We start from the raw sequence: 27,501 nt of genomic DNA, 5'->3' as shown, positions 1-27,501 counted from the left end.
AAATATTTTACATTCTGTTTTAATAGTTCTTCCTAGTCCTGTCACTGCATCGTTTTAGTGGGGGAGGGGAGTTTATAGTTTATGTTGAAGGCTGAAGTAACTCTGAGCAAACCCAAAACATACCAGATATTTTAAGAATTTTATTCTGTGAACTAACTCGTGTTTAACATATACGAACATAGCTCATAAAACCCCTCCAAACTGTGTACTGAACAACAGAGCAGAAGGCCATGTATTTGCATTTGTTTTTCTTATATTTACATAAATTCAGACACAGAGTTTGTGCCCTTTCACGTAAAGTGAAACCATCAAAATCTCAGTGTGAGGAGGGGATGTGTACTTTTATGTATTTAACACGCACTGTTCATCTTTCTATCCTGTTTCCATTAAAAATCAGGGAGGTTAATAGTTTTGTTCATCTTTCGCGATGCCGTATCCAGAAGTCACGAGGAAATTTCCAAGAATTCAACCCCTGGACAAGCTTTGCATTGGGAAATGGCTTCCTGAGAGTCCATGTAAATAAGCACTGCTGAGGGCTGGGAAGCAGTGTATGTAACACAATGAGAGGAAACGAGAGGAGTAAAGGGGAGTGATTAAGGATGAGACCCAGCCTGTGAGAAGACTGGCAAGGGGAAGGAGGTTTTGAAACAGTATTTTTGTGAACCTGCCTTCGCTAACATAGCACAGATGGAGGTCGTGGTTCTTACTCACAGTGTGACAGACGCGTTCTTAATACGAGCAAAATATTCCGAAAGCAATCACCACCATGCAACACAAGCTGCGGGCACCACGAGCTGGCTCTAGCATCCCAAATATGAACTGTCACACTTGAGGATCAGTTCAGAGCTGTCCTTCACTTGGGACGCCCTTCATCTGAGGCCAGAATTAGGTGTTGGGTGAGGGTTGCGTAAGAGGCATGGATGAAGGGAACCAAGGAGGAAATGGCCGTGCGTAGCTCTGACTTTGGATAACGAGGATTTCTTTGTCTTTTAGGCGTCCACAGGGGCTCTGGAATATTCGGATTTACTGAGAAGCTCTTTCTGTCTTCTTGGCCCAAACGACCGGGCCCTGGAAGAAGCAGGTAAAAAGGCACGATTTTCACCGCAGTGTTTATTTACCTTCGCCACGTGACGCTCGGTTTGCTTTCAAAACGCTTGCACTGTGGCTGCCCCTTTGGCTGGCTGTGCTGCTAACGGCGATGGGGATGTTCAGGGGGAGGGAAGCGCCTCGGCAGCAAGGCAGCGGTAGGCGGGAGAAGGTGGAGTTGGGGGCAGCGGCGTCATTCACCACTTCCATTTTGCCCTTCGCTCACCTCCTCCTGGCTGCTGGCTGAGCTCCTTCTTCCTCCCCTTCCCCCCCATCCTCCTTCTCCGCCTCCAGCACAAACCTGGGCGGCTTAAAACAGAACGGAAATGGAGGGACACGGTCAGCGGCTATTATTCATGGCAGAAAAACGGAAACGGCCTGAATGGAGAGCGTGACAGAAGCAAGATGGGAGTCCTGTTTTTTATGCCCCTCCTTTCCCCCCGTGCTTACTTATTCTATCAAACGGCCATCGCGTGGTGCACGTTAGATGTAACGTACTGAGTACTATGGAGAAGCCTCGTGTACAAACAGCGTACGAAAATGCAGATGCTGCATTTCTCACAACTGGGAGCGTGTCCATGTTCCAGAAAAAAAAAAAAAACACTAAATAAATAAATAAATAAAAGGTTGCATTTCCAATTTCTCCTTCCAGGGTTTCGCTCAGCGTTAGCCACCGGCTTAATTGTTTGCAAGCTGGGCTCCCTCAAGGTTTGCTGGACGGGTGGCGCTGCTGGTAACGCAGTCTTTGGTAACACGGGTTACGCTGACACCGCTAATTGCAAGGACCGCCTGTACAGCTAGAGGAATGCCCTGTAAGGCTCAGCCTCGGCCCCCCAGTTCTGGGAACTCAACCCTTAGGGCTGCCGGCAGCGTTAGGAAGAGGCGAGCAGCCGGCAGCGCCCTCCGCGCTCCTGCCCCATCCCTTCCCTCCCCCCCCCCGCTCCCTCCCGTCACCGCCCCCCGCGGCCCCGCTGCCCGCCGCTAGGGGGCGCGCTCCCGGCGCCGGGGGCGGGCCCGGGGCGTCAGTTCCCGCCCTCCACCCCCCCCCCCCCCCCCGCGCCCCTCCGGCAGCGCCGGGCCGCCCGCGGCCGTGTGCGCGTGCGCGCGGGGCGAGCCGGCTGCTGCGGGCGGGGCCGCGGGCCGACATGGGAGCCCGGCCGTGAGGCGCCTCCGCCTCCTCCTCCTCCTCCTCCTCCTGCTCCTGCTGCCCCGTCGCAGGCAGGGTAAGGGGCGCGGGGCCGGTGCCGGTCTTATCCCGGCTCCGGGGGGCGGCCGCGGCGGGGCGAAGCCGCCCGTGAGGCGTGCCGGCCTGCTGCTCGCCCCGCGCGGGCCGCGCTCAGCCCCCTCCTCCCCTGCGCAGCGCCCGCCCCCGGCCGAGGGAAGCATGTTCCGGTTGATGAGGGACGGAGAGCCGGAGGACCCCCTGTTCGCCATGTGAGTCGTGCCGGGAACGCGCCTCTGGGGGCTGGGGGGTGCCGGCAGGCCGGGGGGGGGGGGGTGGCAGGCGTGCCCTGCCCGGGCGGTCAGGCGGGCGGGCAGAACACAATGCAGCAGTGCGGGAGCTGGCTGGAGAGGAAGAGGAGCGGGCCTTCAGGGGGTAGCGCGGGGAATAACCCGGTGTCGTGCCGGTCTGATTTCGGCGGTGTCGGGATGCGTTCTTAGAGGGGAGCGTCGTTAAAGAAAGTAGGCCAGCGTGCCTCGTAGCTGCCTGACAAAAAGAGGAGTAGGATGCCTAATACACCTCTTTGCTTAAGGCTTTCTTCTCAGTAAGATCCCAGTTCAAACGGGTGATGCCCACGCTCCTGCTTGTTAGTCGCTGTTCTGCGGAAGGTGAAGGAGGCTGTTAAAGGAGTTGTCAAGTTGTGAGAAACTAAATAAAGAGAAAGTCAGTGGTTTTGAAATACAAATCTTGAAATCCACCAATGGTCCCAAGAACTGTTCTTGGTGTCCCTTTTACTTGAGTATTTTTTTTCTGTCTGCAGACCAGATACTGGTTGTTATTAATAAAACTTGCTAGTTCTTGCCAAAGCGGATAAGGATTAGACTGTACTACAGTAAGAGCTTGTTTTCATTAAATATGGGACTACTATAAATTTGGTGGAATTTATGTAGGAGAAAAAAAAAAGTCATTTTTATGTTTATAAAAGTGATGATAATCAAGAACTTTATCAGCTGTAAACAAATTAGCAAGAGAGGAGACCTTGTTGTCTCAGTTAGTCACAGAATGAGTGTATGTTCTTATTGATGTGGCGGGTATGAGTCTGGCTTTTATTATGCAAAGTATTTCCAGTAGAGACAGAAAAGTATTGGTTTGTGCTGGGTGCTTTTGTGATCTCAGGAAGCTATATGCCGTTCAGGTTATTCATGCTCAGGAAGGATAAATGCAGACCATAAAATGTGCAGAGAAATGCTATGGTATTTCCCAGACTCTTTACTGTGGCTGCCGTCTTTTGTGACAGTTTGTGCCTGTTCTTTCTCTCTCCTTGCTTTTCCAGCATGTATGAGTATGTACAGCCCTCAAAGTGGAGGCTACAGAAGAAAGAAAGGAAAAGCATTTAAGGACCCTAATTATTGTTTTCTTTCATTCTCACACTGAGACATGGACTTGCAAAAGCTTTGTGATCTCAGCCTTTTGCAGGTGTACACATAACATCACAGGAAAATAGCAGGTAGAGATGATTTGGGGCAGAGGGATATCAAACAGTGTCATGCCATACAGCGTGTTCTGGAGGTTTCGGTCCTTGTATTTGAATGTGTTTGTGCGCAGGTACTTAAAGGGATAAAAAACCAAACAAACAATAATTACAATTGGTATGGCCTTAGCCATGCTTAGCCCAAAAGGAGCAGAACAATGAACTGCTACCAAACAGACATCAGTTAGCACATGAGAAACAAGAAAAGAATGAGATCCGGAGGTTTTTTCCAGCCACAGGGATTACCACACATAACGTTGAGTTCTTGGGGTTCTGGATTTTCAGCTTAAAAAGTGCAGTCACAATTACATCAGAGAAACTCAGTCAGAACAGGTGTATTATGCAGGGCTTTGTCTTCTGTCATCCTTTCCTCACCGTTGTTCTCCCAACCTTTTCAAAAGGGACCCTTTTGCAATCCACCGGCAGCATATGAACCGCATGTTCTCTGGAAGTTTTGGGTTCGGCCCGCTGCTTGGCATCACAGATGGGACCACACCTGGAGCGCGCCAGGCTGGCCGTAGGATGCAGGTAAAAGCGGGGTTGAGTACAGGGTAGTATTTCTTAGAAACTGACAAGGCAGTTTTCTACCATTATCGGGTTGGGCATGCCACTTGCCTTCTTGTGTTAAATGGAAGGAAGGGAAGGCATACATGTTATTTCTCAAGGCCATAAATCAATAAAACTGGGAGTAATTTAGAAGCATTACTTCCATCCGATTTGTTAGCAGTGATACGATTTGAACCATTGTGAGACCATGGGACACTTTCTTAACTTGTGTGTTGGGTCTGAGTGTTCCCAGTTCTGTTTCCAAGAAGTGTGAAGGTGTTCTGAGGAGGATGTAGTATTTGTCTGTTGCAAGATCATCCTCTATTCTGTTTTTCTGTTGTCCTGGCAGGCAGGAGCTGTTTCACCCTTTGGGATGCTGGGCATGGTAAGTACTCGTTTTTTCTGTGCCAAGTTTGAAGCTTCACAAATAGTGGCTTCATACAGAGATTCGTTAGTACTCTGTGCAACTAGTAGCTAAAACGTGGGCAAGACCGTGTGTATCTTATGTGTAGTAGATGGTGAGGATGAACAGTGAGGGTGGGATGGTGTGAGGAGACCAGAATGAGCTCTGTTTGCCTTCAGATTTATAGTAAATGGAGTACTGAAGAGGGTATTGAACTGAAACTGAATGTAGCTGGCCTTTCTTGGACCTCTTGCAATGAATTGCTATATGACTTTAGGCCTTTCGCTTGTTCCCCTCTAATGTTTTAACCCGGCCTGTGAGCTGTTTTAGAGGAGAGAATCTGTTTATATGGATGGGCTGTATCTGAACCTTGAGCAGAGAAGAGCTCTAAAGCTGTTCCAGCACAATAGTTAGTAGGAATTGGGATAGTTAATACCCAGGAAGAGCAGAAAGTCTCTGAAAAACCTCATATGTCTAAAAAGAAGCAACAGATACATTTAGAGGTCGCGGAGGGACTATGACAACGTAAGGAAAAGCCTTGGCCATCGCTAGGCTGAGGTGATTATTGAACCTCCTTTGCCAAGGGTGTTGGATGGAAGAGCCAGCAGAATAATTGAGGGGAACAGGATTGGAATGAGAAAGGTGTTCTCACGTACGTACAGCCATTCTTGGAGCATGCTGATCTGTCATCTACTGAAATAATACAGTGGAAATAGGTTATTACAGATCCAGCAGCTTCAGCTGCCTTGCAGGATTGCCTCAGCGAAAGAGGCTAGCGTCCTGGAGTTGTTCTACCTCACAAAAGGATTAATAATACAAATAGATAGACTTCAAAGGATTATAACGTTGCATGTGAGTACTGGTCTGCTGAAAACAAGAACAAGAATCTACCAGAGGAAGCAAAAAATAAAAACAAAAAATCAGCACATTTAAACTGACATCGTAATTTTGTGTACGTATTGCGCAATTAACCTGTGAGACCTGCTGGCCCGGTATATTACTGCAGCCTGTAGGTTTACAAGATTAAAAAATGAGGTGTTTATAGGGGAAAATAAGAAAAGCTATTACGTTAGGAAGAATATAATCTATGGAAACTCCCATGTGGTTTAAATTAATTGTTGATAGTGATGAGGTGAAAACATCCCTGAGGATGACTGTTTTATGGTTAAGTCCGCTGTTAGTTCACATCCTGAGATTTCTTCTCTTAACTTCGCTGAGTGCCTGGATTCACAAACCCCAGTTCTTCAGGAGTCAGACTCCAACTAGAAGAACACCCTTTGTTATGTCCAGGGATCTGGAGAACTAGAACATCTGGGCAATGCAACCTGAGAGAGCGGAGAGAACAGCAACTATAAATCCTCTTTTTTTCTGAACTACTTACAGAAAGGGAAAATAACAAATTGTTTTTTTTCTCTTCTTGGACATCAGTTTCATGGCCCTTGCAGACAGCTTATTGTAGTTCTTTTCTCCTGTATCCTTCCAAGCTAACTGTTCCTGTGCTCTCTTCTTCTTTCTCAGGCAGGTGGCTTTATGGATATGTTTGGCATGATGAATGACATGATTGGGAACATGGTAAGAACCCTCAATGAATCAGTCTGTATTAAGGGGGGAGTACTGAAGGTGCTCCTGCCATCCTCTCTTTTGTCTCCCCCCTTATTGTGCTGCTTTTGTGTTGGCTGCACTCAAGCTGCTAGGGTGGCAAAGGCTGTAACTCTTGTGTGCTGACCAGGGTGAAATGACAGAGCTTTTTCTTGGGGCATACCTGCTGTGGGCGCAGCGAGGAGAAATTGGTTAGGAAGGAAGCGTGGGGGTAGACTTCTTCAGAAAGAAACAAGAAGAGCTGTTCTCCAGAAAGATGGACCCATGAGAATGACGCTCAGAATCCCAGAATGGTTTGGGGTTGGAAGGGACCTTTGGAGGTCACCTGGTCCGCCCCTCGGTTCAAGCAGGGACACTTGGAGCAGGTTGTCCAGGACCATCTCCAGGTGGCTTTTGAACATTTCCAAGGAGGGAGACCACAGAACCTCTGTGGGCAACCTAGAGTTAGAGTGCTCAGTCACCCACACAGTGAAGAAGTGCTTCCTGATGTTTAAACAGAACCTCTTGTGTTCCAGTTCGTGCCCGTTGCCTCTTGTCCTGGCACTGGGCACCACTGAGAAGAGCCTGGCTCCGTCTTCATTGCATCGCTGGAAGAGCTGGACAGTCTTCCTTTTGTAATTCCCTCTTGCTTAATTGTACAGAGAGAGACGTAACTGCAATCTCTTCTTCCCTCCCTTTTCTTCTTTACGCCATTGCTCATTTCCCCTTGCAGGAACATATGACAAATGGTGCTAACTGCCAGACGTTTACCTCCTCAACTGTCATCTCCTATTCCAACCTGGGTGATGGGCCCAAAGTCTATCAAGAGACCTCAGAGATGCGTTCAGCACCTGGCGGGGTAAGAGAGAGGCTACCGTGTGTCTTCCCAGCATGAGGCTGCTGGTTTTGCTGACAGTGAATAGATCTCATTTGGTGGCTCAGTGTTGGCCACCCACAGCAGTTCTGTTTTGCAGTCAGTTGTGGTTTGAGGAACGCATTGTGAGTCATTGAACCATGCTGAGGGCCATTGGGAAGGGATGGGAAGTGCTGGCGGGGGGGGGGGGGGGGGATCCTTTTTTTTCCCTCATTATTTTGTTGCATCTGACATACGGGGAATGGTGGCAGTGCAACGTGACTGAAGTACTGTAGGCAAGAATCGGAGTGCCTTATGGGGCTGGGAGAATGAATTAAAATGTTGATCCTGCACACACATCTGCCCTCAGATCCGTGAGACTAGACGGACTGTAAGGGACTCAGACAGTGGCTTGGAACAAATGTCTATTGGACACCACATCAGGGAGAGAGCCCACATCATGCAGCGATCCCGGAACCATCGCACAGGTGACCAGGAAGAAAGGCAGGACTACATCAACATGGACGAAAGTGAGTACTGGCCACGTCCTCCTCCCCAGCAAACCCAGAAGCCGCTTCCCCCTTTTTTTCCCCAGCTGAGCTTGTTCTTCTTTCCTTACCTAGGTGATGCAGCTGCATTTGACGATGAGTGGAGGCGAGAGACATCCCGTTTCCGGCCACAGCGGGGCCTGGATTACCGACGTCACGAAGGCACCGGTGGCCGCCGGGCCGAAGGGACGCGTCTCGCGATCCAGGGCCCTGAGGATTCTCCCTCCAGACAGTCCCGTCGGTATGACTGGTGAACCCAGAGCAGACCTTGTGGGGGGTGCAGCGTGGTCACCCCCAAATCTATCTACACACTATTGTAAGTCTTAACAGGGGTTGACTTTTTTTGTTTCTTTTTTCCATGCATGGTTGCTTCTTAGCCGTATGGACTTTCTTTTAATTGCCCCAATCCTGTAGTATTTTGTAGTGTTGGGTGGAAGTGTGTTTTCCCAAATATTGTAAAGAGCGGAGGAAGATGGGAGTTTTGAGAAAATAATGTTCTGAATGGAGAAGTGGAAACTGTCGAAGTTAGTTTTGTCATCGAGAAAAAAGTATGCTGTCAGCCAGAAGTGATGGTTGAAAAGGTATGAGATCATGTAGGACCACGATCTGTAGAGTGTTTATATTGTCATTCTGTAGAACTTAGAGAATGTTTACTGTCAAAACAGATTGAAATACAAATAAGTGCTAATGTCTGTTGTCCTGTGTTTTGAGGGTTCACTAGGATGTGATCTACTGCTTGAAAATCAGTATTTTTATCTTTAACCATCAAGTTTAAGATTGTCTTTATCTGTCTTCTGTGCTGCTTTCTAATCACCACATACTCTTTTTATGTTCTCTCTTTGTTTCCCTTCCTCCCAGGTACAGACAGTGAAACTCTGAAGCCCCTTCAAAGCTCCACTTGGACCCTCCTCAAATTTAGTATTAACCTCCTTCCCACTTAAGAATTGAAACAAAGCAACTAATCTTCTGCGTTGCTCTTTTTTGCCCCGTTTGGGTGCTGCAGTGGGTCACGGAGAATCTCACTGATGTGCAAGGAACGTGTTAATTGCCCATTCCCTTTCTGCTCTCCCTTGGTTCTTTTCTGCCAGTAGTGGTGGGCATGAGGAGCTGCCGCCTTGCCTCTTCCGTCCTTTCCACTCTTCCTGTGCTGGGTTGGGCTGGTTCTGGAGTTTGTGTTTAGTCCCCTGTGAAAGAAAGATGAGGGAATCCTGCTAGACCCCTGTGTTAGTCCCCTCACTGGGGCAAAGGCTTCTATTCCCCTCCTGGTCCTCGGTGCAGCTATGGAGAGAGAAGCAGAAGGATGTGTGTTTTAGAGAGGTGAGGAGCAGAACAAAAGCTGGATAACCTGTGGGCCCCCCGACCTTTCTTCAATTGGCTCCCCCACTTTTTTAATTTGTGCAACTTGTAACTAGATGTTTACTGAATAAAGAAACAAACTAAAGAATTCTTGGATGGTTTTTTACTTTCTGCTAATCTAATTGTTCCTGTTGTGGAATTAGGTAACCTCTTTCGTATCCTTAGGAAATAGCTGAGTAGAAATTTGGTATCTAAGGCTTTCTTTTTTTTTCTATAAAGCCTTCTTGTATCATTAAAGTGAGATAATGCTCAGTGACAACATGGAAATTGTAAAAGACCCAACAACCCGCCACTTGCAATAAGACGCTTTAATTGCTGTAGCTTCACTGCATGTTCAAGGGGAACTGTGGATGGCTTTTCTTGCTGCCTAGTCATCTGTGCAGCCTTAAACGAGGCCTCTAGGGTTCCTGTATGGCTGGGGACTATTTCCATGATTTGCTCATTATTTCTCTGCAACCGAGGCTGACAGCGGTTGACATTTTTACCAGTGATCTCAACTTCAGTATTAGGTGAAGCTTGAAAAGCATTGAGAATACAGGACTAAGAAAGATCTCCTGGGTTCCTGGGCCAATTTCTTGCTCTGGCATGTACTGTTATGTAAACTATTTCATAAATTCATTTGGAACAGAACAGAGGATATTAATCCTTGACTTGTACTTGAAAATGTCAGGGTTTTACCATGTCTTACCATGTTGTACACTAACAGAGGGACAGACACCTCATGGAGTACTGATTGTTTTGCCCCCAAAATAGGATGCGGGATCTGGTGTATTAAAGGTTGGGGCAGAGTTGACGCGTGTTCCACCCTCCAAGGATGCACAGGGAAGAGCCTTAGCTGATGGCAGGCTCTGTCCCCACTTCTATCCCCTGTTCCATAGTAAACCCCAGCAGGAGTCTTGGTGATGGCTCAGCAAGGCCTCCACCTCTGGGGTGCAGTTGGAGAAGTCTCCAGTGTCCATAAAGGTGAGGGGAGGAGACTCGGTTGAGACTGTGAAGTAGTTGGAGAGGGATAAGCCAGCTGTTCCCTAGAAGTAGCAGGAGTTTCTGGAGATGTCATACTCCAGGCAGGTCCTGAAGTGGGCAAGGTCACAGCAGTAGCTACACTAAAAAAAGCAGGGCTTGTTAGTGGAAGACAAGTCATCTTGGTGTTGCCAGACTGGGAGAAGAAACTGAAGCCACAGCAGCCCTCATCTCAGAGGTAGCATCAAGCTGACACAAGATGCAACACCTGCTGTTTTGATCCTGCACAGAACCAGCTGAGCTCAGGAAGCTGCTTGCAGCATTGAGATGGTGGCGATAGCTAGCCATGAATTCCTGGCCATTCTTTGAGGTGATGTCTGAGGATAAGAATCATAGAAGTGCTTTTGGTTCGAAGGGACCTTAAAGATCATCTAATTCCAGCCCCAACCTGCATGGGCAGGGACACCTTCCACTAGAATAGGGAGATGGACATAGTGATGGTGGGGATTCCTTTGACCTTAAAGACGCAAGGATCCTTTTCTCTAAGGGCACGGAATCCCTAATCTTGACAAAGAACAGATAGAAATGTGGCAACTGGGATGTTAATGGTGTGATCTGGTGCAGCAGTGACTCCTCACAAACATGGTATTGAGTAGTTGTGCGTCTGTATCTCGTTTCAGCCTCTGTACCCTGCTAGGTGCCACCCTGCTAATGGATCTTGAACCATTACGTCCTCTAGCAGTTTGGGTGGGAAGGTGGGGTGACAGAAAAGGTTTACCTGGCTTCTTGAGCCTTGTTAACGGCTATACCGTCATTTCTAAGATCCCTGCCTTTTCCAGGTATGAAAGGTCTCGTGAGTACAGAGGGGAAGAATCACCTTCCTCGACCTGTTGGCACAGTATGTTAAACTCTGGCTTCAGGCAGATTGCTTTCCAAAGGGGGAACAGTACACCTCCTTTGACTCTTTCAGTCCCAGAAGCCAGTTCACCTGCTGCTCTGGGTTCTGCTGAAATCTTTTTCAACTGCTCCGGGCTGACATTGATCCAGGCACGGCAGTGCCTTTCGATCAGTGGCTTGAGGGACTGTGGAAAAGAGGAAAGAATGTGAAGGAAAGGAGAAAGGGCAGATCTGTACCTCAGTGGGAATAGATTTACTGTCTTCACTGCCTTTTGCTGAGTGACTGCTAGTTGTGCTTGGGGCTTTTGCTTTCACCAGTACCCCAGTTTGATGAAAATTCACTTACCGATTACAGATGTAGGTTATTAATCAAAAGGAAGAGAGAGCAGAGAATTGCATGGAGGCAAAAAAAAAAAAAAAAAAGTATGTGTGCACAATCATTTATTTACTCCTGTTTCTGTCTTTAGACAAGCTGTGAGAAGCCTGAAGTTGTTTTAAGAAAGCAGGTGAAGTCTGTGTGCAGAGAAGGTGCGCTGTTGTAATTGAAGTGCCTGAAAACAAGAACGCAAACACAATCAGAAAGCCCACTTCTGATTAAACCACTACAACTTCTGCATTTAGACTGCACTGAAGTTTTTTTTTTTTTTTTTCGCGTTAACTACAGTTTCAAGTGAAAATGGTTTCCTGTTTAAAAGTAGTGGATGATTGTATCAGGGCATGCTGAAAGGCTGGGATGTCTTTTTTTGGCTACTGAAATTGTAAAAGGTGAGTTTTATCAGCTGAATGTTCATAAGTCAATGGGGCCTGATGGGATTCACCCCAGAGTACTGAAGAAATTTGTGTGTGTTATAACTGGACCCCTCTCAACAGTTTACCAAAGGTCTTGGGAGTCTGGGAAGGCACAGGGTGACTGGGAGTGAGCCAGTGTTATATCACTGTACAAGACATGCATGAGAGAAGACCCAGGAAACTACAGTCTTATCAGTTTAACCTCAGTCCCTGGAAAAGGTATGGAGAAGATCACCTCCCATTAAATCAGGTTGCTCAAAGCCCCATCCAGCCTGGCCTTGAACACTGCCAGGGATGGGGCATCCACAGCTTCTCTGGGCAACCAGTGCCTCACCACCCTCATAGTAAAGAATTTACTCCTTATATCTAATGTAAACCTACCCTCTTCTAGTTTAAAGCCATTATTCTTTGTCCTGTCACTACATGCCCCAACAAAGTGTCCCTCCCCAGCCCTCCTGTAGGCCCCCTTTAGGTACTGGAAGGCCACTATAAGGTCTTCCTGCAGCCTCCTCTTCTCCAGGCTGAACAACCCCAACTCCCTCAGCCTGTCTTCGTAGGAGAGGTGCTCCAGCCCCTTGATCATCTTTGTGGCCCTCCTCTGGACTCATTGTAAGTTGAACAGGTTCATGCCACGCTGTGTGATGACTAGCTTGACAGTAGAGCCTGTAGGGTTGTAGTGAATGGGGCTACATCTGGTCGGCAGCTGGACACCAGTGGAGCTCCCCAGGGAACAGAGAGCAGCCCAGCAGAACGGGTGCTTGTTGACAGCAGGCTCAACGTGAGCCATCAGCGTGCCCTGGCAGCCAAGAGAGCAAACTGCATTTTGGGGTGCCTTAAACACAGCAGCATAGCGCGCCGGTCAGAAGAGGTGATTCTTCCACTATGTTCAGCGTAAGGAAGGTATGAATGGATGTTCCCTATATGAAAGTCAAACATAATGTTTAAGTTGCGAGGGGCATACTTCCAAATCATTTTTATCCATCTGAAGGAGACAAAATCAGTTCTCAGTCTTTATCTGGTATCTATCACCTTCAAATGAGGCTTGTCAGAGCACCAAAGCCAGGCAATTTGGCGATACTTCTGATTCTTGCTAAGGAGCAAGTAGAGCACCTGGAGCTGAGATAGAGGAGCCTGCCAGTATTACAAAAATATAAGGTTTTAAGTTTTCCATATATAAACATTTATCATGAAAATGGGAACTATTAGAGCTACTGGGAAATTTGTCCTTGAATAGTTTTGTTGGTAGCCCTGAAGCTCTGCATCTTTCACTGCACTTTTTAAAGCCGTAAAATATTGGGGAAGTAAGATGAACATGGGAAAATTAACCTTGTGCCAATATTTATAAACAGTAAATGAGATGATATCCATAGCTGTAAATCAGTTAAACTGGCATTAAGTTAAGATAAGAGAGTGAAAACGCAATTGGCTTAAAAATTAAGGTGGATGTATCCATGTTCTCATGCTGGCTTTCCCTCAGTTGTTCCTAACAACTGTCATCCTTTCTGATGCAGTCGTGGGTTGGGTTAACAAAGGCACTACAGGAACCTAAAGTTACACCAGCACGTGATATCTAGCTTGGCCATGCAGGCTTATTCTCTGATTTTTAGTGTTTATTTATTTTAACAACAAAAGGGCCTATAATATAAATTCTAGTTTACTGGTAGATTTCAAGTAGCTAGGAGGAAAAGAGTCCCCAGAATACTAAAGTATTTCTAATAGGATGCTGTTCTGAAACTAATGCTCATTAGTAATTTGATTAATGATCTGAAAGAAGAAATTAAACCAGTGCTGATGAAGCTTTTGGGGGACACAAGGAAAGAGGGAGGTAATAAATTATGGAAAGTGATGAGATACACAGTGCAGTCCATAACCATTGGCATAGTGTTTATTTATAAATGGTAAGTGGTTTTGGCTGCACTGAAAGCTGAAGGGCATTCATCTAGGAACATAAAGGTGTTCAAGATGGAAGACTTTTCGGAAACTCTGAAGGGACCCTAAAAAGAATTAGGGGACTGGGAGATAACCATGTAAATGAATATTACTTGCATAATTATTCAATTGTACAAATGGGGTGCACGTGGACACATTAGCCTGGCATCACCAATAACGGAGGAGAAATTTCTTCCCTATACCACAGCAGTGAAACCATTGCACGAACAGTGGTTTGTCTGAGAATCCTGCTCTGAGAAAGACACCAAAGATTCGAAGGAGTCAGGAAGGGAGGAACAAGGACGACTTGAAACCTGGAAATGAGGAGAGGCACCACAAAATGAAATGAACCGAAAGTCCAGCTTGAGCCTGGGCTGGCATTACTTTATGGGAATGAAGTTTCTGACAGTAGAGGGCTCTTTAACCTAGCAGAAAACCTGCAGCTCCGTAATGAGGAGGCTGGAAATGAGGTGCAGGCTTTCACTGGAGAGCGCGATCATTAGAAGATACCTGGACTGTCCAGATCTTGCTACATCAAAATCTGGATGGGGATGTCTCGAACAGAAGTCGGAGAGCAGACACGGGAACTGGGGTAGGTAGTTTTCGGGAAGCCTCATGAGAAGCCAAAGTACATGATTATATTGTTCCCATCTGGCTTTAAAAATCCATGAATCAGAGAAGAAAAGCAGGCCGGCACAGTACTAGACTGCAGGGAAGGGTGGGAAAGGGTGGGAAAACTGGTGACCTAACAGATACTTCAAAGCAGAGAGGACAAAAGACGGAGTTGCAGGAAACAGAGCTGTCTGTAGGCATGATGCTCTGTTTGGGAAATAAATGTATATTGTGAGCCTAGAGTGCGAAATCCCCCAAACAAATAGCTATCCCACAGCACAGACTCAAGTATTGGAGAACGACAAGATTTAAAATAGATCTCTGGGTTAAAATCACTTGTGTGATTTTGCAATGTTTATCTATTTTCCAAAGCATTCTAAAAAATTACTTAATATTATTTTTCATCCCTGATTTAAATGTAACTTTCTTTTCCTCCTGGGGGTTTTCTTTTTTAAAGACAACACTTCACAAGATATCCCCATGAGGAAACTCCACTCAGATTATTATTAATTCCGCTGTTTCCTTGCATCTGGCTGTTTTGGCTGGCTGGGTTTATAAATCCTGAAGGCACTTAATACAAGCTGGTGGGGGTGAAAGAAGATACAAAGGAACAATCATGGGATCGACATTGCCTATCTCCACCTGCTGCTGCCGTAAGCTGGAAGCAGAGGTATCAGCCTCATGATATCCATCCCCTGTTATTGACAGGGAGAAGGAAAAAAACAAAAACCAACAGACACATTGCCAGACTGCATCAGAGTGTCACATAGGAAGAAGTAGATGGTCTTGAAGATGTCAATAACAGCAAAAGGGACTAAAGTTAGTAGTGCAAAGTAAAAGGCACGTACAAACTAAAGTCAAGATGGACTTAGCTGTAAGCTCTTAGCTTTAAATTGGAGCCTCTTTGATTATAAGCAGTGAAAAAAAGAAAGACTTGGGATCACCAGTAAATCATATAATAACTGTAAGCACTTGCTGCAGCATCAAGAAAGAGACAAATGCAATCCTGAAGGCATTTATAGTAGCTATAGGTATGTATTACTGCTGCTGTGCAAGATGTTGATAAGACTTGATCAGTGGACGAGAACTGTGCTTGTTTCTAGCCAAGAAAGCTTAATTTGAAGTGCAAGTAAGAGCTCTTAGGATACGACCTATGAAGAGCTCATAATATATGAGGAGACAGGTTAGGCAAAGTGAAGTCTATACACAAGGGAGAGAGATACCAGGGAGGAAAAAGAGTTTAATCTAAAGCCACATTGGCACAGGAACAAGAGAATATAAACTAGCTGTGAATACATTTAAGCTGGAAACTAGACAAACTTCCTAACCACGACAGCAGTCAGGTTCTGGGGCAGCCTTCCAAGAGGACTACTGGGGACAATAAAATTAACCAGCTTTTGGCTGGCACTGGCGAAGCTTACACAAGGGACTATGACACGGTACCAGCAGCAGGAAGAAATCACACCCGGTCACTGGGAGTCTCCTTCTCCATCCTGCTCCTTCCAAACAGATGGATTGTCTTTCTTCCTGCATCCTGAAGCTGTTGCTAAATGCTTCAGAGGTCAATGCAAGGAATCCCACAAGGAGACAGGGCAAGGGCTTCCCAGAAACATATTTTCCTGATCTGAAGGGGATGTGGCTTCACTTGTGCTTTGGCGCAGGAGGGCCTAGAGCTGCTTTTAACACACGCATAAATGCTACAATAATTCTGGACGTTCGTGTTATCCATGTGAGGTTCACAGTTCGTGAATCCAGCTGACATTTTGGTGCTAAATGAATTGCTAACCAGCGATTTCTGGCAGCCACTTTGAGACACACCGGCCCATCCATTCTCCAAAAGACAAACATGAGTAACCTTTCATATGTCTCATTTGGGGAATGGAGACAAGGACAAGCCTCAGCAACCCCAGCAAACAGCCCGGAGCCCTACTGGGAGCTGTTGAGCAAAGAACCCACCTCTGCCTCTGGAGCTCCTTGAGCTCAGGGCAGACAAGGGGCAGAGGCAGGTGCTGAGACCTTGGTGCAACCCAGAGCCACTGCAGGGACTTCCCAGACTTTGTGTCTCTTACCTGGACCCCCCAGCCCCTGCCACAGCCTTCCTTTTCGCATCCCGCTCCAGGCTGAGCCCACAGCTCCCCAAGGACCTCCCCAGGTATTTCCAAGCTCCTGGCTGAAGCTGTTGATGCCCAGAGCTGCAGGAGCGTGTCGCTGCAGCTGGCAGCAGGAGCCACAGCCGGTGGTTTCTGCAGGCAGAAAGGGTGGCAGGCAGCTGTGCTGCAGTCCTGCAGCTTCCAAAGGGCCACTCCGGGGCACGGTGCTCTACCAGAACAGGAGCAGACAGCTCCTTGGTAAAAAAATTGTTCCCTGGTCATGCAGTAAGGAGAATTGCTGCCATTAACCCTGCCTCCTAATAAAAACCCACGGTTGCTTCTCGTCATAGGAGATGGAGGTATCTGGCAAAATCCAGACATCGCTCTCCACAGTCAGGTGTAAATTGGGAGGAGGAGGGATGGAGCAATTCAGCCCCCGTCCAAGTTGCTGCCCTCTCCCCTTATTTAAACCCAGATGTGCAAGTCCTACATATAATGCACAAAGAGGGCTGCAGTGAATGACTGCTCAACCGGCCTTACGCTCTCCGTGCCAGGGCTGCCAGAGTTCCTGCTCCCAGAGCTGGGACTCGCACATCTCTTCATGCCTTCCCCTCTACAGCCCACTGAACCTCATCCTTTTGCCTGTGCTTTGGCTGTCACGTGTCCAGATATTTCTGTCCTGCTCTGCTCGGGGCCTTTCTCTTCTTTGGGAGAAAACAGGGTTAAAAACACAAAGATGACATTTAAAATTAAAATGAAAACTTATAATAATAATGCTCGGTACTTATCTCACTCTTGCCATCTTCAAAGTGATTTACAAATGTTAACTAATTAATTAATCTCCGCATCCTCCCTGACTGAAATTCAAAGTCAAGGCTGAAGTGAACAGGAAAATAAAAAGCATGGTTTTCAGGTGAAGGGCAAAGCGAAACCTCTGCTCCTGCCTGCTATTTGCGATCAGGCAAGGCAATTTGCAGCGATATTTTCATTCTACACCGAGCAGCTCTCATTTATTTTTCAGTCATACGAAAGGTCTAAAGTAATTTTATCTGCTACTATCTGCCTTCTTTTTCTTTATCTCCCCTGTTAGCCCCTCGGTCCATGACCAGCCCTTCCCAGGGAGCGGGCGATTTCGATGCGCACAGACATCACTGCCTCTCCCAGACATTTGGAAATGCGGAGAGCACGGTGACCTTCCCCACCGAGAAAAACAGCTGAAGGTGACGTGATGCAGAGGGAAGAAGGCTCAAAATAGTTTAAACAAAAGCCGAAGGTGTAGTCACAACCCCTTGCTGCGTTTTATGGAAAGCAGGACTCATCAAGTAAACTCACTACTTCTGCCAATTAGTCAGACATCTATAGGAGACGAACCTCTGCGCTCCTGCGGGCAGATTCACATTTCATGCCTGGACAAAGTTCAGGGCCTTCTGTTGTCCCATTAATTTTTTTGGTGGTTTGCTCACACGCGGAAACCCAGGTTCGGGGAATCAAATGTTAGTATTGGCACAAAGTGAGAGGCAGAACTGCGTGGGGACAGCAGTCACAATGTCAGTGTACATCAGCTTACGCTGTCACAGAGCCACCACGCAGCGTGACACTCGCAGCTGGCTGACTCTGCTCCAAGACAGTTTCGAGGATGCATCCTCCGAAGAACCTGATGGCTTTTTCAGGGCACCTCACAGCAGCCAATTTCAGTGATTTTTTTTTTTTTTACAGACAGACTCTTAGTATCACCCAAGAATGGGTTAAGCAACACCTCGTCTATGAAAACCCACACAGATGGCCATTAGCTGTGTTACTGTTATTTCTTTATCAGACAAGTCTGCATGCCACTTTCCATTTTGTCCAGGATCGGTGGGCACATACTACTGCCACAAATAGGATCTTTTTTCCTCAGTGTCTGCAGCTACCTCCAAGAATCCCTGAAAAGCACCTCCTTTAAATGTTCTGGATGCAAAGCAATTACACAAGAAACTCTTTAAATAAGATTTATATTTTATCCCTGCATTACAGACGTGCTCATAGAATCATAGACTGGCTTGGGTTGGAAGGGACCTTAAAGACCATCTAGTTCCAACCCCCCTGCCATGGGCAGGGACACCTCCCACCAGACCAGGTTGCCCAAAGCCCCATCCAGCCTGGCCTTGAACACCTCCAGGGATGGGGCATCCACAGCTTCTCTGGGAAACAGTGCCTCACCACCCTCATAGTAAAGAATTTCTTCCTAGTATCTCATCTATATCTCCCCTCTTTTAGTTTAAAACCATTACTCCTTGTCCTATCACTACACTCCCTGACAAAGAGTCCCTCCCCAGCTTTCCTGTAGGCCCCCTTTAGGTACTGGAAGGCCACTATAAGGTCTCCCCGGAGCCTTCTCTTCTCCAGTCTGAACAACCCCAAATCCCTCAGCCTGTCTTCATAGGAGAGGTGCTCCAGCCCCTTGATCATCTTCGTGGCCCTCCTCTGGACATGCTCTAACAGGTCCATGTCCTCATGCTGGGGGCCCCAGAGCTGAATGCAGCACTCCAGGTGGTGTCTCACAAGAGCAAAGGTGGAGAATCACCTCCCTCACCCTGCTGGCCATGCTTCTTTTGATGCAGCCTAGGATACAGTTGGCTTTCTGGGCTGCAGGAGCACATTGCCAGCTCATGTTGAGCTTCTCATCAACCATCACCCCCAAGCCCATCTCATCAGAGCCGTCCTCAAACCATTCTCCACCCAGCCCAGATTTGCACTTTGGATTGCCCCAGCCCAGTTGCAAGACCTTGCACTTGGCCTTGTTGAACTTCAAAACGTTTGCGCAAGCCCAGCTCTCACGCCTGTCAATGTCCCTCAGGATGGCGTCCCTCCTCTTCTGTGTATTGACCGCACCACACAGCTTGGTGTCAGTGGCAAACTTGCTGAGGGTGCACTCGATCCCACCTTCACTGTCACTGACAAAGATATAAAACACCGCCGGTCCCAGTACTGACCCCTGAGGAACACCACTAGTCGCTGATCTCCACCTGGACATTGAGCCATTGACCACAAACAACTCTTTGAATGCAACCATCCAGCCAATTCCTTACCCACCAAGTGGTCCATCCAACAAATCCACGTGTCTCCGATTTAGAGACAAGGATATTGTGCAAAGCATTTGACACTGTCCCACACAAGCCCAGGTAGGTGATGTCAGTTACTCTTCCCCTATCCACCAGTGCTGTAACTCCATCGTGAAAGGCCACCGGGTTCCAACAGAATCTATTATTCTAACAGAGCTAATGTGGCACTTCCTTTTGGAAGGGGAAGTATTTTGAAGGTACTGCACCCAGAAGCGGGGCAGGGACTCTCACTATCATGGTTTATTTTGGAATATCCAAAATCAGTATATGAGACAGAGAGACACCACCACAGGAACACAAGTCTGTATAGATATGTCCATAGATCTATATTTTTATTGTTTTATATATATTTATAATATATTTATATATTTTTAAAAGAATCCCTTCAAAAACTACCCTCCCACCTAGCAAAACAAAGTTTAAACAACCAAAGATGGCAGCTGCATCCTGGAACAAAGTGTCCCAGGGGTCTCATAGAGCCAAAATGATTGCTGAGCACCAGTGCACTCTTTCCAAGCTTCTGTGATGCCCTACAGACGCAAAGCTGACTGACGGACTTTTATGGCTCTTTAAATTTACCTGTCAGAAGACAGGGAGAGAGAAAGAAACACATGAGCGTGATGATGGGAGCCTGAGGGGCAGGGGAAACAGCAACGCATTCAATTGGAAGCTTAGTGTGTGAAATGCTATGATGAAGAAGAGGGAAGCACTGCCTGGAAACGAAGTAAAGGAGATAGGAAAGAGAACAAACATGCAGAAGAATTAGTTGGCAAGATGGATCTCAGAGATGAGCTCAGAAGCATCACACTTGGGACCCTTGCTACCCCTCCATCCCCCAAGTCTCTTCCTCCTACCCTCCCAGTTGTGAAGGGAGATCCAACTAGTTTGATTTAGACCAAATCTTCGCACTGCCCCGGAGCCTGTGGAGAGAGGGGAAAAAAAAAGAAATCAGACTGAACACTAAATTTCATGCCTGACTTCCTCTTCTAAATGTACACAGAGAAGAGCAGCTGACATTCTTTGTGAGAGAAGAAGAGAACACAAGGAAGGCTTATGAACGCGGCTTCAGTTAAAGAGCTGCAGAGACTTCCCTCCAAGTCAGCAGGAGGCAGAAGTCTGCTGGGACCATCCCACATCCAGGGAACACAGACCCCTGCAGTCCCTGATCTTACTGCTTTGTAACAGAACTGCCCTGAATGCGCACAGACAGTGGCTATATTTGTTTGCCACCACTCCTCACCCTTTGGCTTTGGAAGTTTTCTTGCTGGCCTGGCGCTGGTTGGTGCCAGGGGCTGGCTCCCTGAGCTCTGTTAGGTGCTGTTCCGGGTCTTGGGACGTAGCTGCTGCAGCAGCTGCTGTTGTCACTTTAATTGTCTTCTTCAGATTTGCTACCTGAAACAACAATAAAACAAGAACCGAGGAATTTCCCCATTTTTATTTTTTATTTTTTAAGAGCTGCAAACACAGGTAAAAGTGCTAACAGCTGCCCAGACCTTGGCACTGCAGAGGAGTGTTTAGCTGATTTAGGGTTCTTCAGGCACAACCACACAGGGGGTTGCAACCTCATTTAAACAATGACTGTAACAATGACCAAATACTGGTTCCAGTCATTTTTAGTGAGGGGTACTAGCAGCTCCCTCCTCAGCCCACTCACCTCACTCTCTATCTGCTGCTTAAGTGCCAGCTGTTGCTCTTTGTGTTGGTTGGCTCGGCTAACCTGTTCTTCGATGCCAGACAAGACAACTTCACAGCCCTGGCACCTGTAGAGAATAGGTAAAGCTGAACAGGACAGGTAATGTATACTGCACAGAAAAAAAAAAAAAAAAAAAAAAAAACATGAAAGATGACAAATTTAACTCTATAGAGACCAAACAGCCTTGAAAGTGACGGCTACACCAGGTAGGGAAGGCACAGGAGCAGCAGTCCAATGTAATAATATAGTGCCATTATTACCTGGGAGGGGGACAAATAACAAAGTCACACTGAGTTAGGAGCTACAGATGTATACTCAGAAAGCCTCCTGCTGGCAGCCAGGACTGGTTGCAAAGGTCGCTGCAGTTTTCTCACCCCTCCAGCATGGAGAAATTTGGAAAATTATTTTCCACTGCGAGATGGGAAAGGGGATAGAGAAGGCCATCTTACTACACTACCCCCAAGAACACACAGAGGACCTGGTGAAGCCCCTGACCACTCCTGCGACCTTTTTAGGTGTTAGTATGGGGGGGCTTCCTCCTCACCACTCCTGCAATGTGCGGGTGATGGTGCTTAGCTCCTCCCTCCGGATGTCCCTCCCAATGCTGTAATCCACCTCCAGGCGCTGGTTCCGCTGATCCAAGCTCCCTCGCAGCACATCTGCGTACACAGCCTCAATCACAAGGTCCTCCAGTTGCCGGACATTCTTCAACTGTAGCTGCTCCAGCAGCACTGAATAGGGGATGCACTGTGGAAACATGACAGTAACTAGCATGAGGTAATCCCAGAAGAACGAGAACTAGGGGTAAAATAGGGGCATTACCTTGATCTTGGCAGCCAGAGTGACGACTGACAGGTGCCTCAATTTATTCTTCTGAGCCTCTGTCAAGGGAGGGAGGTTTGCTGCTTCAGCTATCGCCAAAGGGAAAAACAGGTATTAGAATTTATGCCTCATCTTCCATTTCCCAGTCCTGCGACAGAAGCGCCTGCACCGTACCCATTTCTTAGAGCTTCTGCACAGCAATCCCCAAAGCAACACTTTGTCTTGGTAAGCTATCACCGTTAATTCACAGCCCCAAAGACCTTTTCCTGAGCAGCCTTTCCGTGCCTTATTTATGGCGGTCTCCACATCCCAGCGGGTACCTAAGTCTTCCCCCCCTCCCTCCAAAACATCCCTGCCAAGACGTTCTTGGAAATTCCCCGTGCAGCGTTAATTATTGCCAGGTCTGCACCAGTCTCAGGCCCACGGGGGGGGGGGGGTGTCACAATCCTGCCGGGCTGGAGGCACACGGGTGCTGTGCGGGGCCCAGGGCTGGTGTAGGGCCCAGGACAGGCGAGGGGCCCGTGCTCACCCAGGTAGTCGGCGTAGGTGCCGTAGGCGAAGATGGTCAGGAGGCGGAAGACGGGCGAGAACTCGCTGTCGGCCAGCTGCGGGACAGAGGGGTCGGGTCAGGCCCCGAGGGGCACGGGGCCGGGCCGCGGGCGCTGCCGGCGGCGGGTCGGGGCGGGCCTCACCTCCCGCACGGCCGGCATGTCCAGCAGCTCCCCGAAGACGTAGATGCCCGGGGCCTCCAGCACCTGGTGGATCAGGCTGGCCAGGGCGGCGCCGCGGGCGGCCTTGGCGAGCAGCAGGAACTGCTCCTGGCTCTGCCCCGTCACCTTCCCCTCGGCCGCCATGCCACTGCCGCCGCCACCGGCACCCGCGGGGCTCGGCACGGCCCCGCCGCGATCGCTCCTCAACGCAGGCCCCGGCCCCGCCGCCGGGAGCCACCCCCTGCCCGCCCCGCCGCGGCTCCTCCGCCGTCGCAAGCGGCCGCTTCCGGGTGTGGCGCCGCCTCCTCCTCCTCCTCCTCCTCCTCCTCCTCCTTCTCTGCCTCTCCGCGGCCCGGGCGCCGCCTGCGGGCCGCATCCCTCGCCCCGAGCCGCGCACCGGCCCGCGGGTGGCTGTGCCTGGCAGGAACACGGGGCCCCGAGCTCATCTCGACATCCGCGTGTGGTGCCCCGGCCCTTTCCCTGGGTCCCCTCGAGTCTGAGTTTCTGATGTTGGTGGCCGCAGGAGCCGCTCACTGCTCACAGTGTGGCCGGCACACATCACATCACTGCTCCGGGGCAGGAGGGAGGTGGCCAGGGAAGTGGGGGAAGGCTGTGAGTCTGTGTCCTCAGAGGTGGCAGGGTCTGGGCTTCTCCATACAGCGGGAGTAAAGGAGGTGGCCTTACAGGGCTGAATCAGGGCTGTGAGGGCAGGTTACAGGGCAGCATTAACAACAGGAACAGCTGTCACCTTCCTACTTTCACTTCTCTGATCCTTTACTTAGGTGCAGTCCACCACGCCCTTACACCTGATGCATTCATTCACCTACACCGGCACAGAGTGCATGCAGATCAGGTTAAAGTGTAGCCCTGCTGATCTGTCGTGTTTATTACTCTCTCCCCCACCCCCTTGCCAGCTCCTTCCATCTCAGTTTTATCTCTCTATCGATCTGTTTCTCTCACACTCTCTGACACGCTTGCTGCCTTTCATTATTAGTCAGATAAAGTCAGGCAGCCTGAGCATCCCAGCTACAGCAGCCTCCCTCCATTCTTTTCCTCCACTTGGGCCCTATGTGCTGTGTGCACGGACCCCACGTCTTTTTCCCGCTCCTTCTTCTTCCTGCGTGGAGCTAAAACAAGGGCAAAGAATGAATCACATCCTGAGCTCACTAAATAAGAAGGCTATCATCTTAAAATATGCAAGCTCTCATGAAAGCACAGTAACTCACCCGTAACTTAGCAAAGTCTTTGCCTCATCCCTAGGTCAGAGTAGTGGGTATTGGGATTAAATTCCAGACTCTTGGAGTCATTACGTCCCGTGCTTCCATTTCATTTTGCTAAAAAAAAAACCACACAAGTGCCTATCTTTATGGTTACAGGGAAATTTTGAAATGAGATCTTTGTGTAACCTAAAGAGTCAACAGTAGGAAGCAAAGGGTGCAGATGGAAGTAAGCCTTTATTGCATTTCAAAATTTTCAGATAGAAAATCTCATAATACTGTGAGGTTGTGGGTTATTATTTATGAGTGTTTGGGATTTCTAGTCCTCTCTGCAACTACCTCTAGCATCACCCTTCTCTTCTTCCCGGAATGAAAGCCCCGCTCTCTCCTTGCTGTAGATCCACCTTCTTTCCTATGCCTTCACTGCCCCACTTTAAAGCCCGCAGAGCCATGCTGTATCATTCTGGGTTGTTTCTCTCTTTACCACTGCAGAATCCAAATAACTTGTCAACACGCTGATGGTATTTTTGTCCAGCCCTTCTCCAAACATATCCAGGGTCACATCTTCTGAGATGATTTTTCACAACTCTCTGCAAACACCACAGGCTCCTAGGCAAAAGTCTTGTAAGGACAAGGGAGCGAATCTCTTTGGGCAGCAACATGACACGGAAGGGTTTTTACCCTGTAACCTGTACTAGGTTAATGCACACAGGGTCGTAAGACCTGTACCTGGTTACACATAGGGCAGTGCAACACCAGTTGCTTACAGAGGAGTATAAAAGGAGGGTAACTGCACGGTAACTCTTCTTTCTGTATGCTCTCACAGCCCGCAGGATTTTGCAGACCAGGAACTCCCTTCCAGACAGGCTTCCAGTCATGATTCAAAGACTCCAGAAGAGAGAGGACCTTTCCCTTCACGTGGTAGGTTGTTTCTGTGATTATTAATCACTCTTCATTGTCTGTCTCTTGTTATTCTCTGCCAGAATACCTGGTATACTTTTCCTCAGGAAGGAAATCATACTACAGTCAGGTCATGTCTCTTTTTGCCTTTTGATAAATTAAACAGGTTGACCTCATTAAATTTCGGAGATCTCCAGCCTCTGGATCATGTCTGATTCAAAATTATTTTTAAAACACAGACCATGAAGCAGTGAATGGTTTCCCAGCATGGGGCCCACCCAAATCACAAAGAGAGGTCTCCTCACTTCTGCTGCTTAGTCCTGTCATTGCATGGTCAGGCACCATGTCAGATCCATTGCTGTGGCCTGTCCCACTGGGATTTTCTGTCTGATATGATCCCTAAATCCTTTTCAGATCACCTCTTTTGGGGACTGAAAGATGTTCTCTGCGGACATGGACATATCTACCCTGCGGACATCTTTTCCTGTTCAGAGCCATACAATTTGCTTTCAGTTGTCTTACAAGAAGTTTTATGAGAATGACCACCTTACTGAATACAGCAGATCATTCTGTGCTGGTCCTAACCTCATTATTTTTAACACCCTAATAATATTTGTGTCCTCAGAAAACTGTGTCAGAATAAACTGTATCTATTCACCAAGCACTGAATAAAGTGTTGACTCATATCTGACCCGGGACTCATTCCTGGGCATCCACATAATAAAGACCTCCATTCAGTGGTGGACTTCCAGGGGCAGCCCCCTTTGCATGTGGTAAAACGTGGTTAATCAATTCACTTAATCTCCTGCTCTGTTAATATTGCATAATGCTATTTTTTTCTCACCAGAATGCTTTGGGATATTAATGCCTCCAGGAGCCTAGATAGATCTAAGCCATCACCTTTTCCAAAAAAAAATACATAGTCACATCAAAGACTGACAAGAACAAAACAAGTTTATGCAGCAAGATCAGTTTCCTCCAAATCAGACTGATTGGCATTAGCTGGAGAATCTCATATCAGCTCCTCTCTTGCCTTGAAATGTTCAGGTCTTCTGTTTGCTCTTTACAAATACCGGCACAGTGCTGCTCTTCTCTAGCCTTCTGGGAAGTCTCTGATATTCCAGAGCTTATTATAACCAGTGGTTTTGTGAGCAACAGGACCGAGGAACCTGGCTTCTGTTTGGATGTGTTGCCTATATTTTCTATATTTCCCACTGCCATGCCTTCGACCAGGGTATCTTGATGACACCCTTTCTGCAGCCTGCCACAGCTGCGAGTCCTTTCCCCTTGCCCGTAGTCTGTGTCACTGGGCTACTTGTCCAGTGCTCTCTGACATATACAGCTTTCTCCATATTTTCTGCTTAATTTATTTTGGCCTGGTGGCTCGACTTCTCTGACCGGTGGGGTTTTGCCCAGCAGCGTGGCTACAGGCTCTCCTCCAGCACAGTCACTGACAGCGTCTCTCCTCTGTCAGGCTGCCAGTTTTCATACAACTTACTGGAGCTTATTTACCTTTCAGACTCTGTTTCTTTTGTCAGACCTGGCTGAACACGGCCCATGGCAACTGACAGACAAGCAGATGGACAGACAGATAGCAGGGCAACCGTAGAGGCCTCACTGCCCTCAGGACACAATGCTAAATAAGAACAGCAGTGGTCCACTTGGCCTCAGGACTCTGGTGGAAATGATCTGTACACAATGACTGTGCCACACAGAAATAACAGCCTTGTGTCCTTCCCAGTTAAGATGGGGCAGGAAGGTAATTCTTTGTCCTCATTGATCCTTGTACAAATCCTGGCCAAATATACAGCAGAGAGAATTTTTACACTTCCATCTTTTTTCCATCACTACACCACCTTAACATGAACACCCTCAGAGTAATACTTCATGCTTAACATCGCTCTCGTTATCCTCTTTCCACAGCTATCCACCTGCACCTCCGCCAGCCCACTTGACTCCATCTCTTCACTCAGATTTCCCTGTAATTTCTTGCTAGCTTTCCTTTGAGCCCACCCCATCCAAAGTATCTCATTTCACCACTCTGCTGGTCCAAACCTGTGCTCTGAAACAAGCATGCCTTTCCCTTTATGTCCTGATGTAAGTGTGACATCAGCCCTTGTGCTCGCTGTTCCTGTCACCTCGATGGCTTTCCTGACTTCCCTCACACCTCCCAGGGTCTCCTTGGTCCCTACAGCACCTTCCTCCTCCTCATTCTCTTCCCTGTCTCTGGCTCCTTTTGCTTCCTCCTGCAGTTTTGCTCTTCAGGGGGATTTTCAGTGTTTGCGTCATCTGGATTTTCGCCCTTTAACTGACCTTTCCCCAGTTGAATTTTCTCGTCTGTTTTGTGCTTCCCAATTATACTAAACACATTCGTCATAATTTGAAAAGGTCAGAAAGAGCCTCCGTGGCTGAGGTAGCCCCTTCCAGAGCTTTCTACCCTCAGCTACCCCCCGACGAGCGGCAGGAGGGTGCAGAGGGCAGGGAGCTGGACAGAGCTCTCAGAGCACGAGGGTGCAGACGGAGCCTGCGGTAGGTGAGAAGCACACCTTGGTTGTGCCAGGGGCTGCCCCGGCCGCATCCGTACAGGTGGTTGTGGACAAGCGTGCAAGGATTAGCTGGGCGAGCCTTGTACAGATCACTTGTACGAGTCCCAGGAGGGTGAAAGATGAAAAGGCTGGCGAATGCGACGGAAGCCCAGATAATCTCTGACATAAAGCC

The 27,501-nt window shown here is 48.1% G+C and overlaps 2 protein-coding genes and 2 long non-coding RNA genes across 8 annotated transcripts; 2 read left to right on the top strand and 2 right to left on the bottom strand.

Moving 5' to 3' along the window:
* Window positions 1-985: 985 nt before the first annotated feature.
* On the bottom strand, window positions 986-1,777 carry LOC121077909. Of its 2 annotated transcripts, none has more exons than XR_005824355.1 (2): window positions 1,585-1,777; window positions 986-1,068 (listed from the first exon to the last, which is right to left on the bottom strand). It is a non-coding gene; the product is annotated as an uncharacterized LOC121077909 (long non-coding RNA). The 2 variants fall into 2 exon arrangements; XR_005824358.1 differs by having other exon boundaries at window positions 1,388-1,742.
* A 404-nt stretch (window positions 1,778-2,181) lies between these two features.
* Window positions 2,182-9,144, top strand: MLF2 (myeloid leukemia factor 2). Of its 4 annotated transcripts, none has more exons than XR_005824352.1 (8): window positions 2,182-2,520; window positions 4,181-4,307; window positions 4,675-4,710; window positions 6,247-6,300; window positions 7,040-7,165; window positions 7,530-7,689; window positions 7,783-8,023; window positions 8,566-9,144. XR_005824352.1 is itself a non-coding variant. In XM_040573536.1 (7 exons), the coding sequence occupies exons 1-7, from the start codon at window positions 2,471-2,473 to the stop codon at window positions 7,959-7,961; spliced, it is 732 nt and encodes a 243-aa protein (XP_040429470.1). In that variant the 5' UTR covers window positions 2,192-2,470; the 3' UTR covers window positions 7,962-9,144. The 4 variants fall into 4 exon arrangements, 2 of the variants coding, with proteins under 2 accessions (XP_040429470.1, XP_040429485.1); XR_005824354.1 differs by having other exon boundaries at window positions 2,247-2,520; window positions 7,783-8,288; XM_040573536.1 differs by having other exon boundaries at window positions 2,192-2,520; window positions 7,783-9,144.
* A 10,602-nt stretch (window positions 9,145-19,746) lies between these two features.
* Window positions 19,747-22,946, bottom strand: COPS7A (COP9 signalosome subunit 7A). Its single transcript, XM_040573513.1, has 7 exons — window positions 22,649-22,946; window positions 22,486-22,561; window positions 21,957-22,045; window positions 21,679-21,881; window positions 21,096-21,201; window positions 20,682-20,833; window positions 19,747-20,361 (listed from the first exon to the last, which is right to left on the bottom strand). The coding sequence occupies exons 1-7, from the start codon at window positions 22,808-22,810 to the stop codon at window positions 20,322-20,324; spliced, it is 828 nt and encodes a 275-aa protein (XP_040429447.1). The 5' UTR covers window positions 22,811-22,946; the 3' UTR covers window positions 19,747-20,321.
* LOC121077892 lies at window positions 21,791-25,525 on the top strand. The gene is made up of 4 exons (XR_005824349.1): window positions 21,791-21,911; window positions 22,103-22,181; window positions 24,710-24,804; window positions 25,198-25,525. It is a non-coding gene; the product is annotated as an uncharacterized LOC121077892 (long non-coding RNA).
* The last annotated feature ends 1,976 nt before the right edge of the window (window positions 25,526-27,501 follow it).

This window comes from Cygnus olor, chromosome 1 (genome assembly GCF_009769625.2).
Source record: "Cygnus olor isolate bCygOlo1 chromosome 1, bCygOlo1.pri.v2, whole genome shotgun sequence".
NCBI lineage: Eukaryota > Metazoa > Chordata > Aves > Anseriformes > Anatidae > Cygnus > Cygnus olor.
The sequence above is the reverse complement of the archived record's forward strand: the minus strand, read 5'-3'. Positions and strand labels throughout refer to the sequence as shown.

Coding starts and splice junctions, on each gene's coding strand:
- COPS7A (XM_040573513.1), bottom strand. CDS start 22,810: ATGGCGGCCGAGGGGAAGGTGACGGGGCAGAGCCAGGAGCAGTTCCTG. Junction 22,046..22,485: donor CACCTACGCCGACTACCTGG/GTGAGCACGGGC, acceptor CTTTGGCGATAG/CTGAAGCAGCAAACCTCCCT. Junction 20,834..21,095: donor AGCAGCAGATAGAGAGTGAG/GTGAGTGGGCTG, acceptor TTGTTGTTTCAG/GTAGCAAATCTGAAGAAGAC.
- MLF2 (XM_040573536.1), top strand. CDS start 2,471: ATGTTCCGGTTGATGAGGGACGGAGAGCCGGAGGACCCCCTGTTCGCC. Junction 4,711..6,246: donor CCTTTGGGATGCTGGGCATG/GTAAGTACTCGT, acceptor CTTCTTTCTCAG/GCAGGTGGCTTTATGGATAT. Junction 6,301..7,039: donor ATGACATGATTGGGAACATG/GTAAGAACCCTC, acceptor TTCCCCTTGCAG/GAACATATGACAAATGGTGC.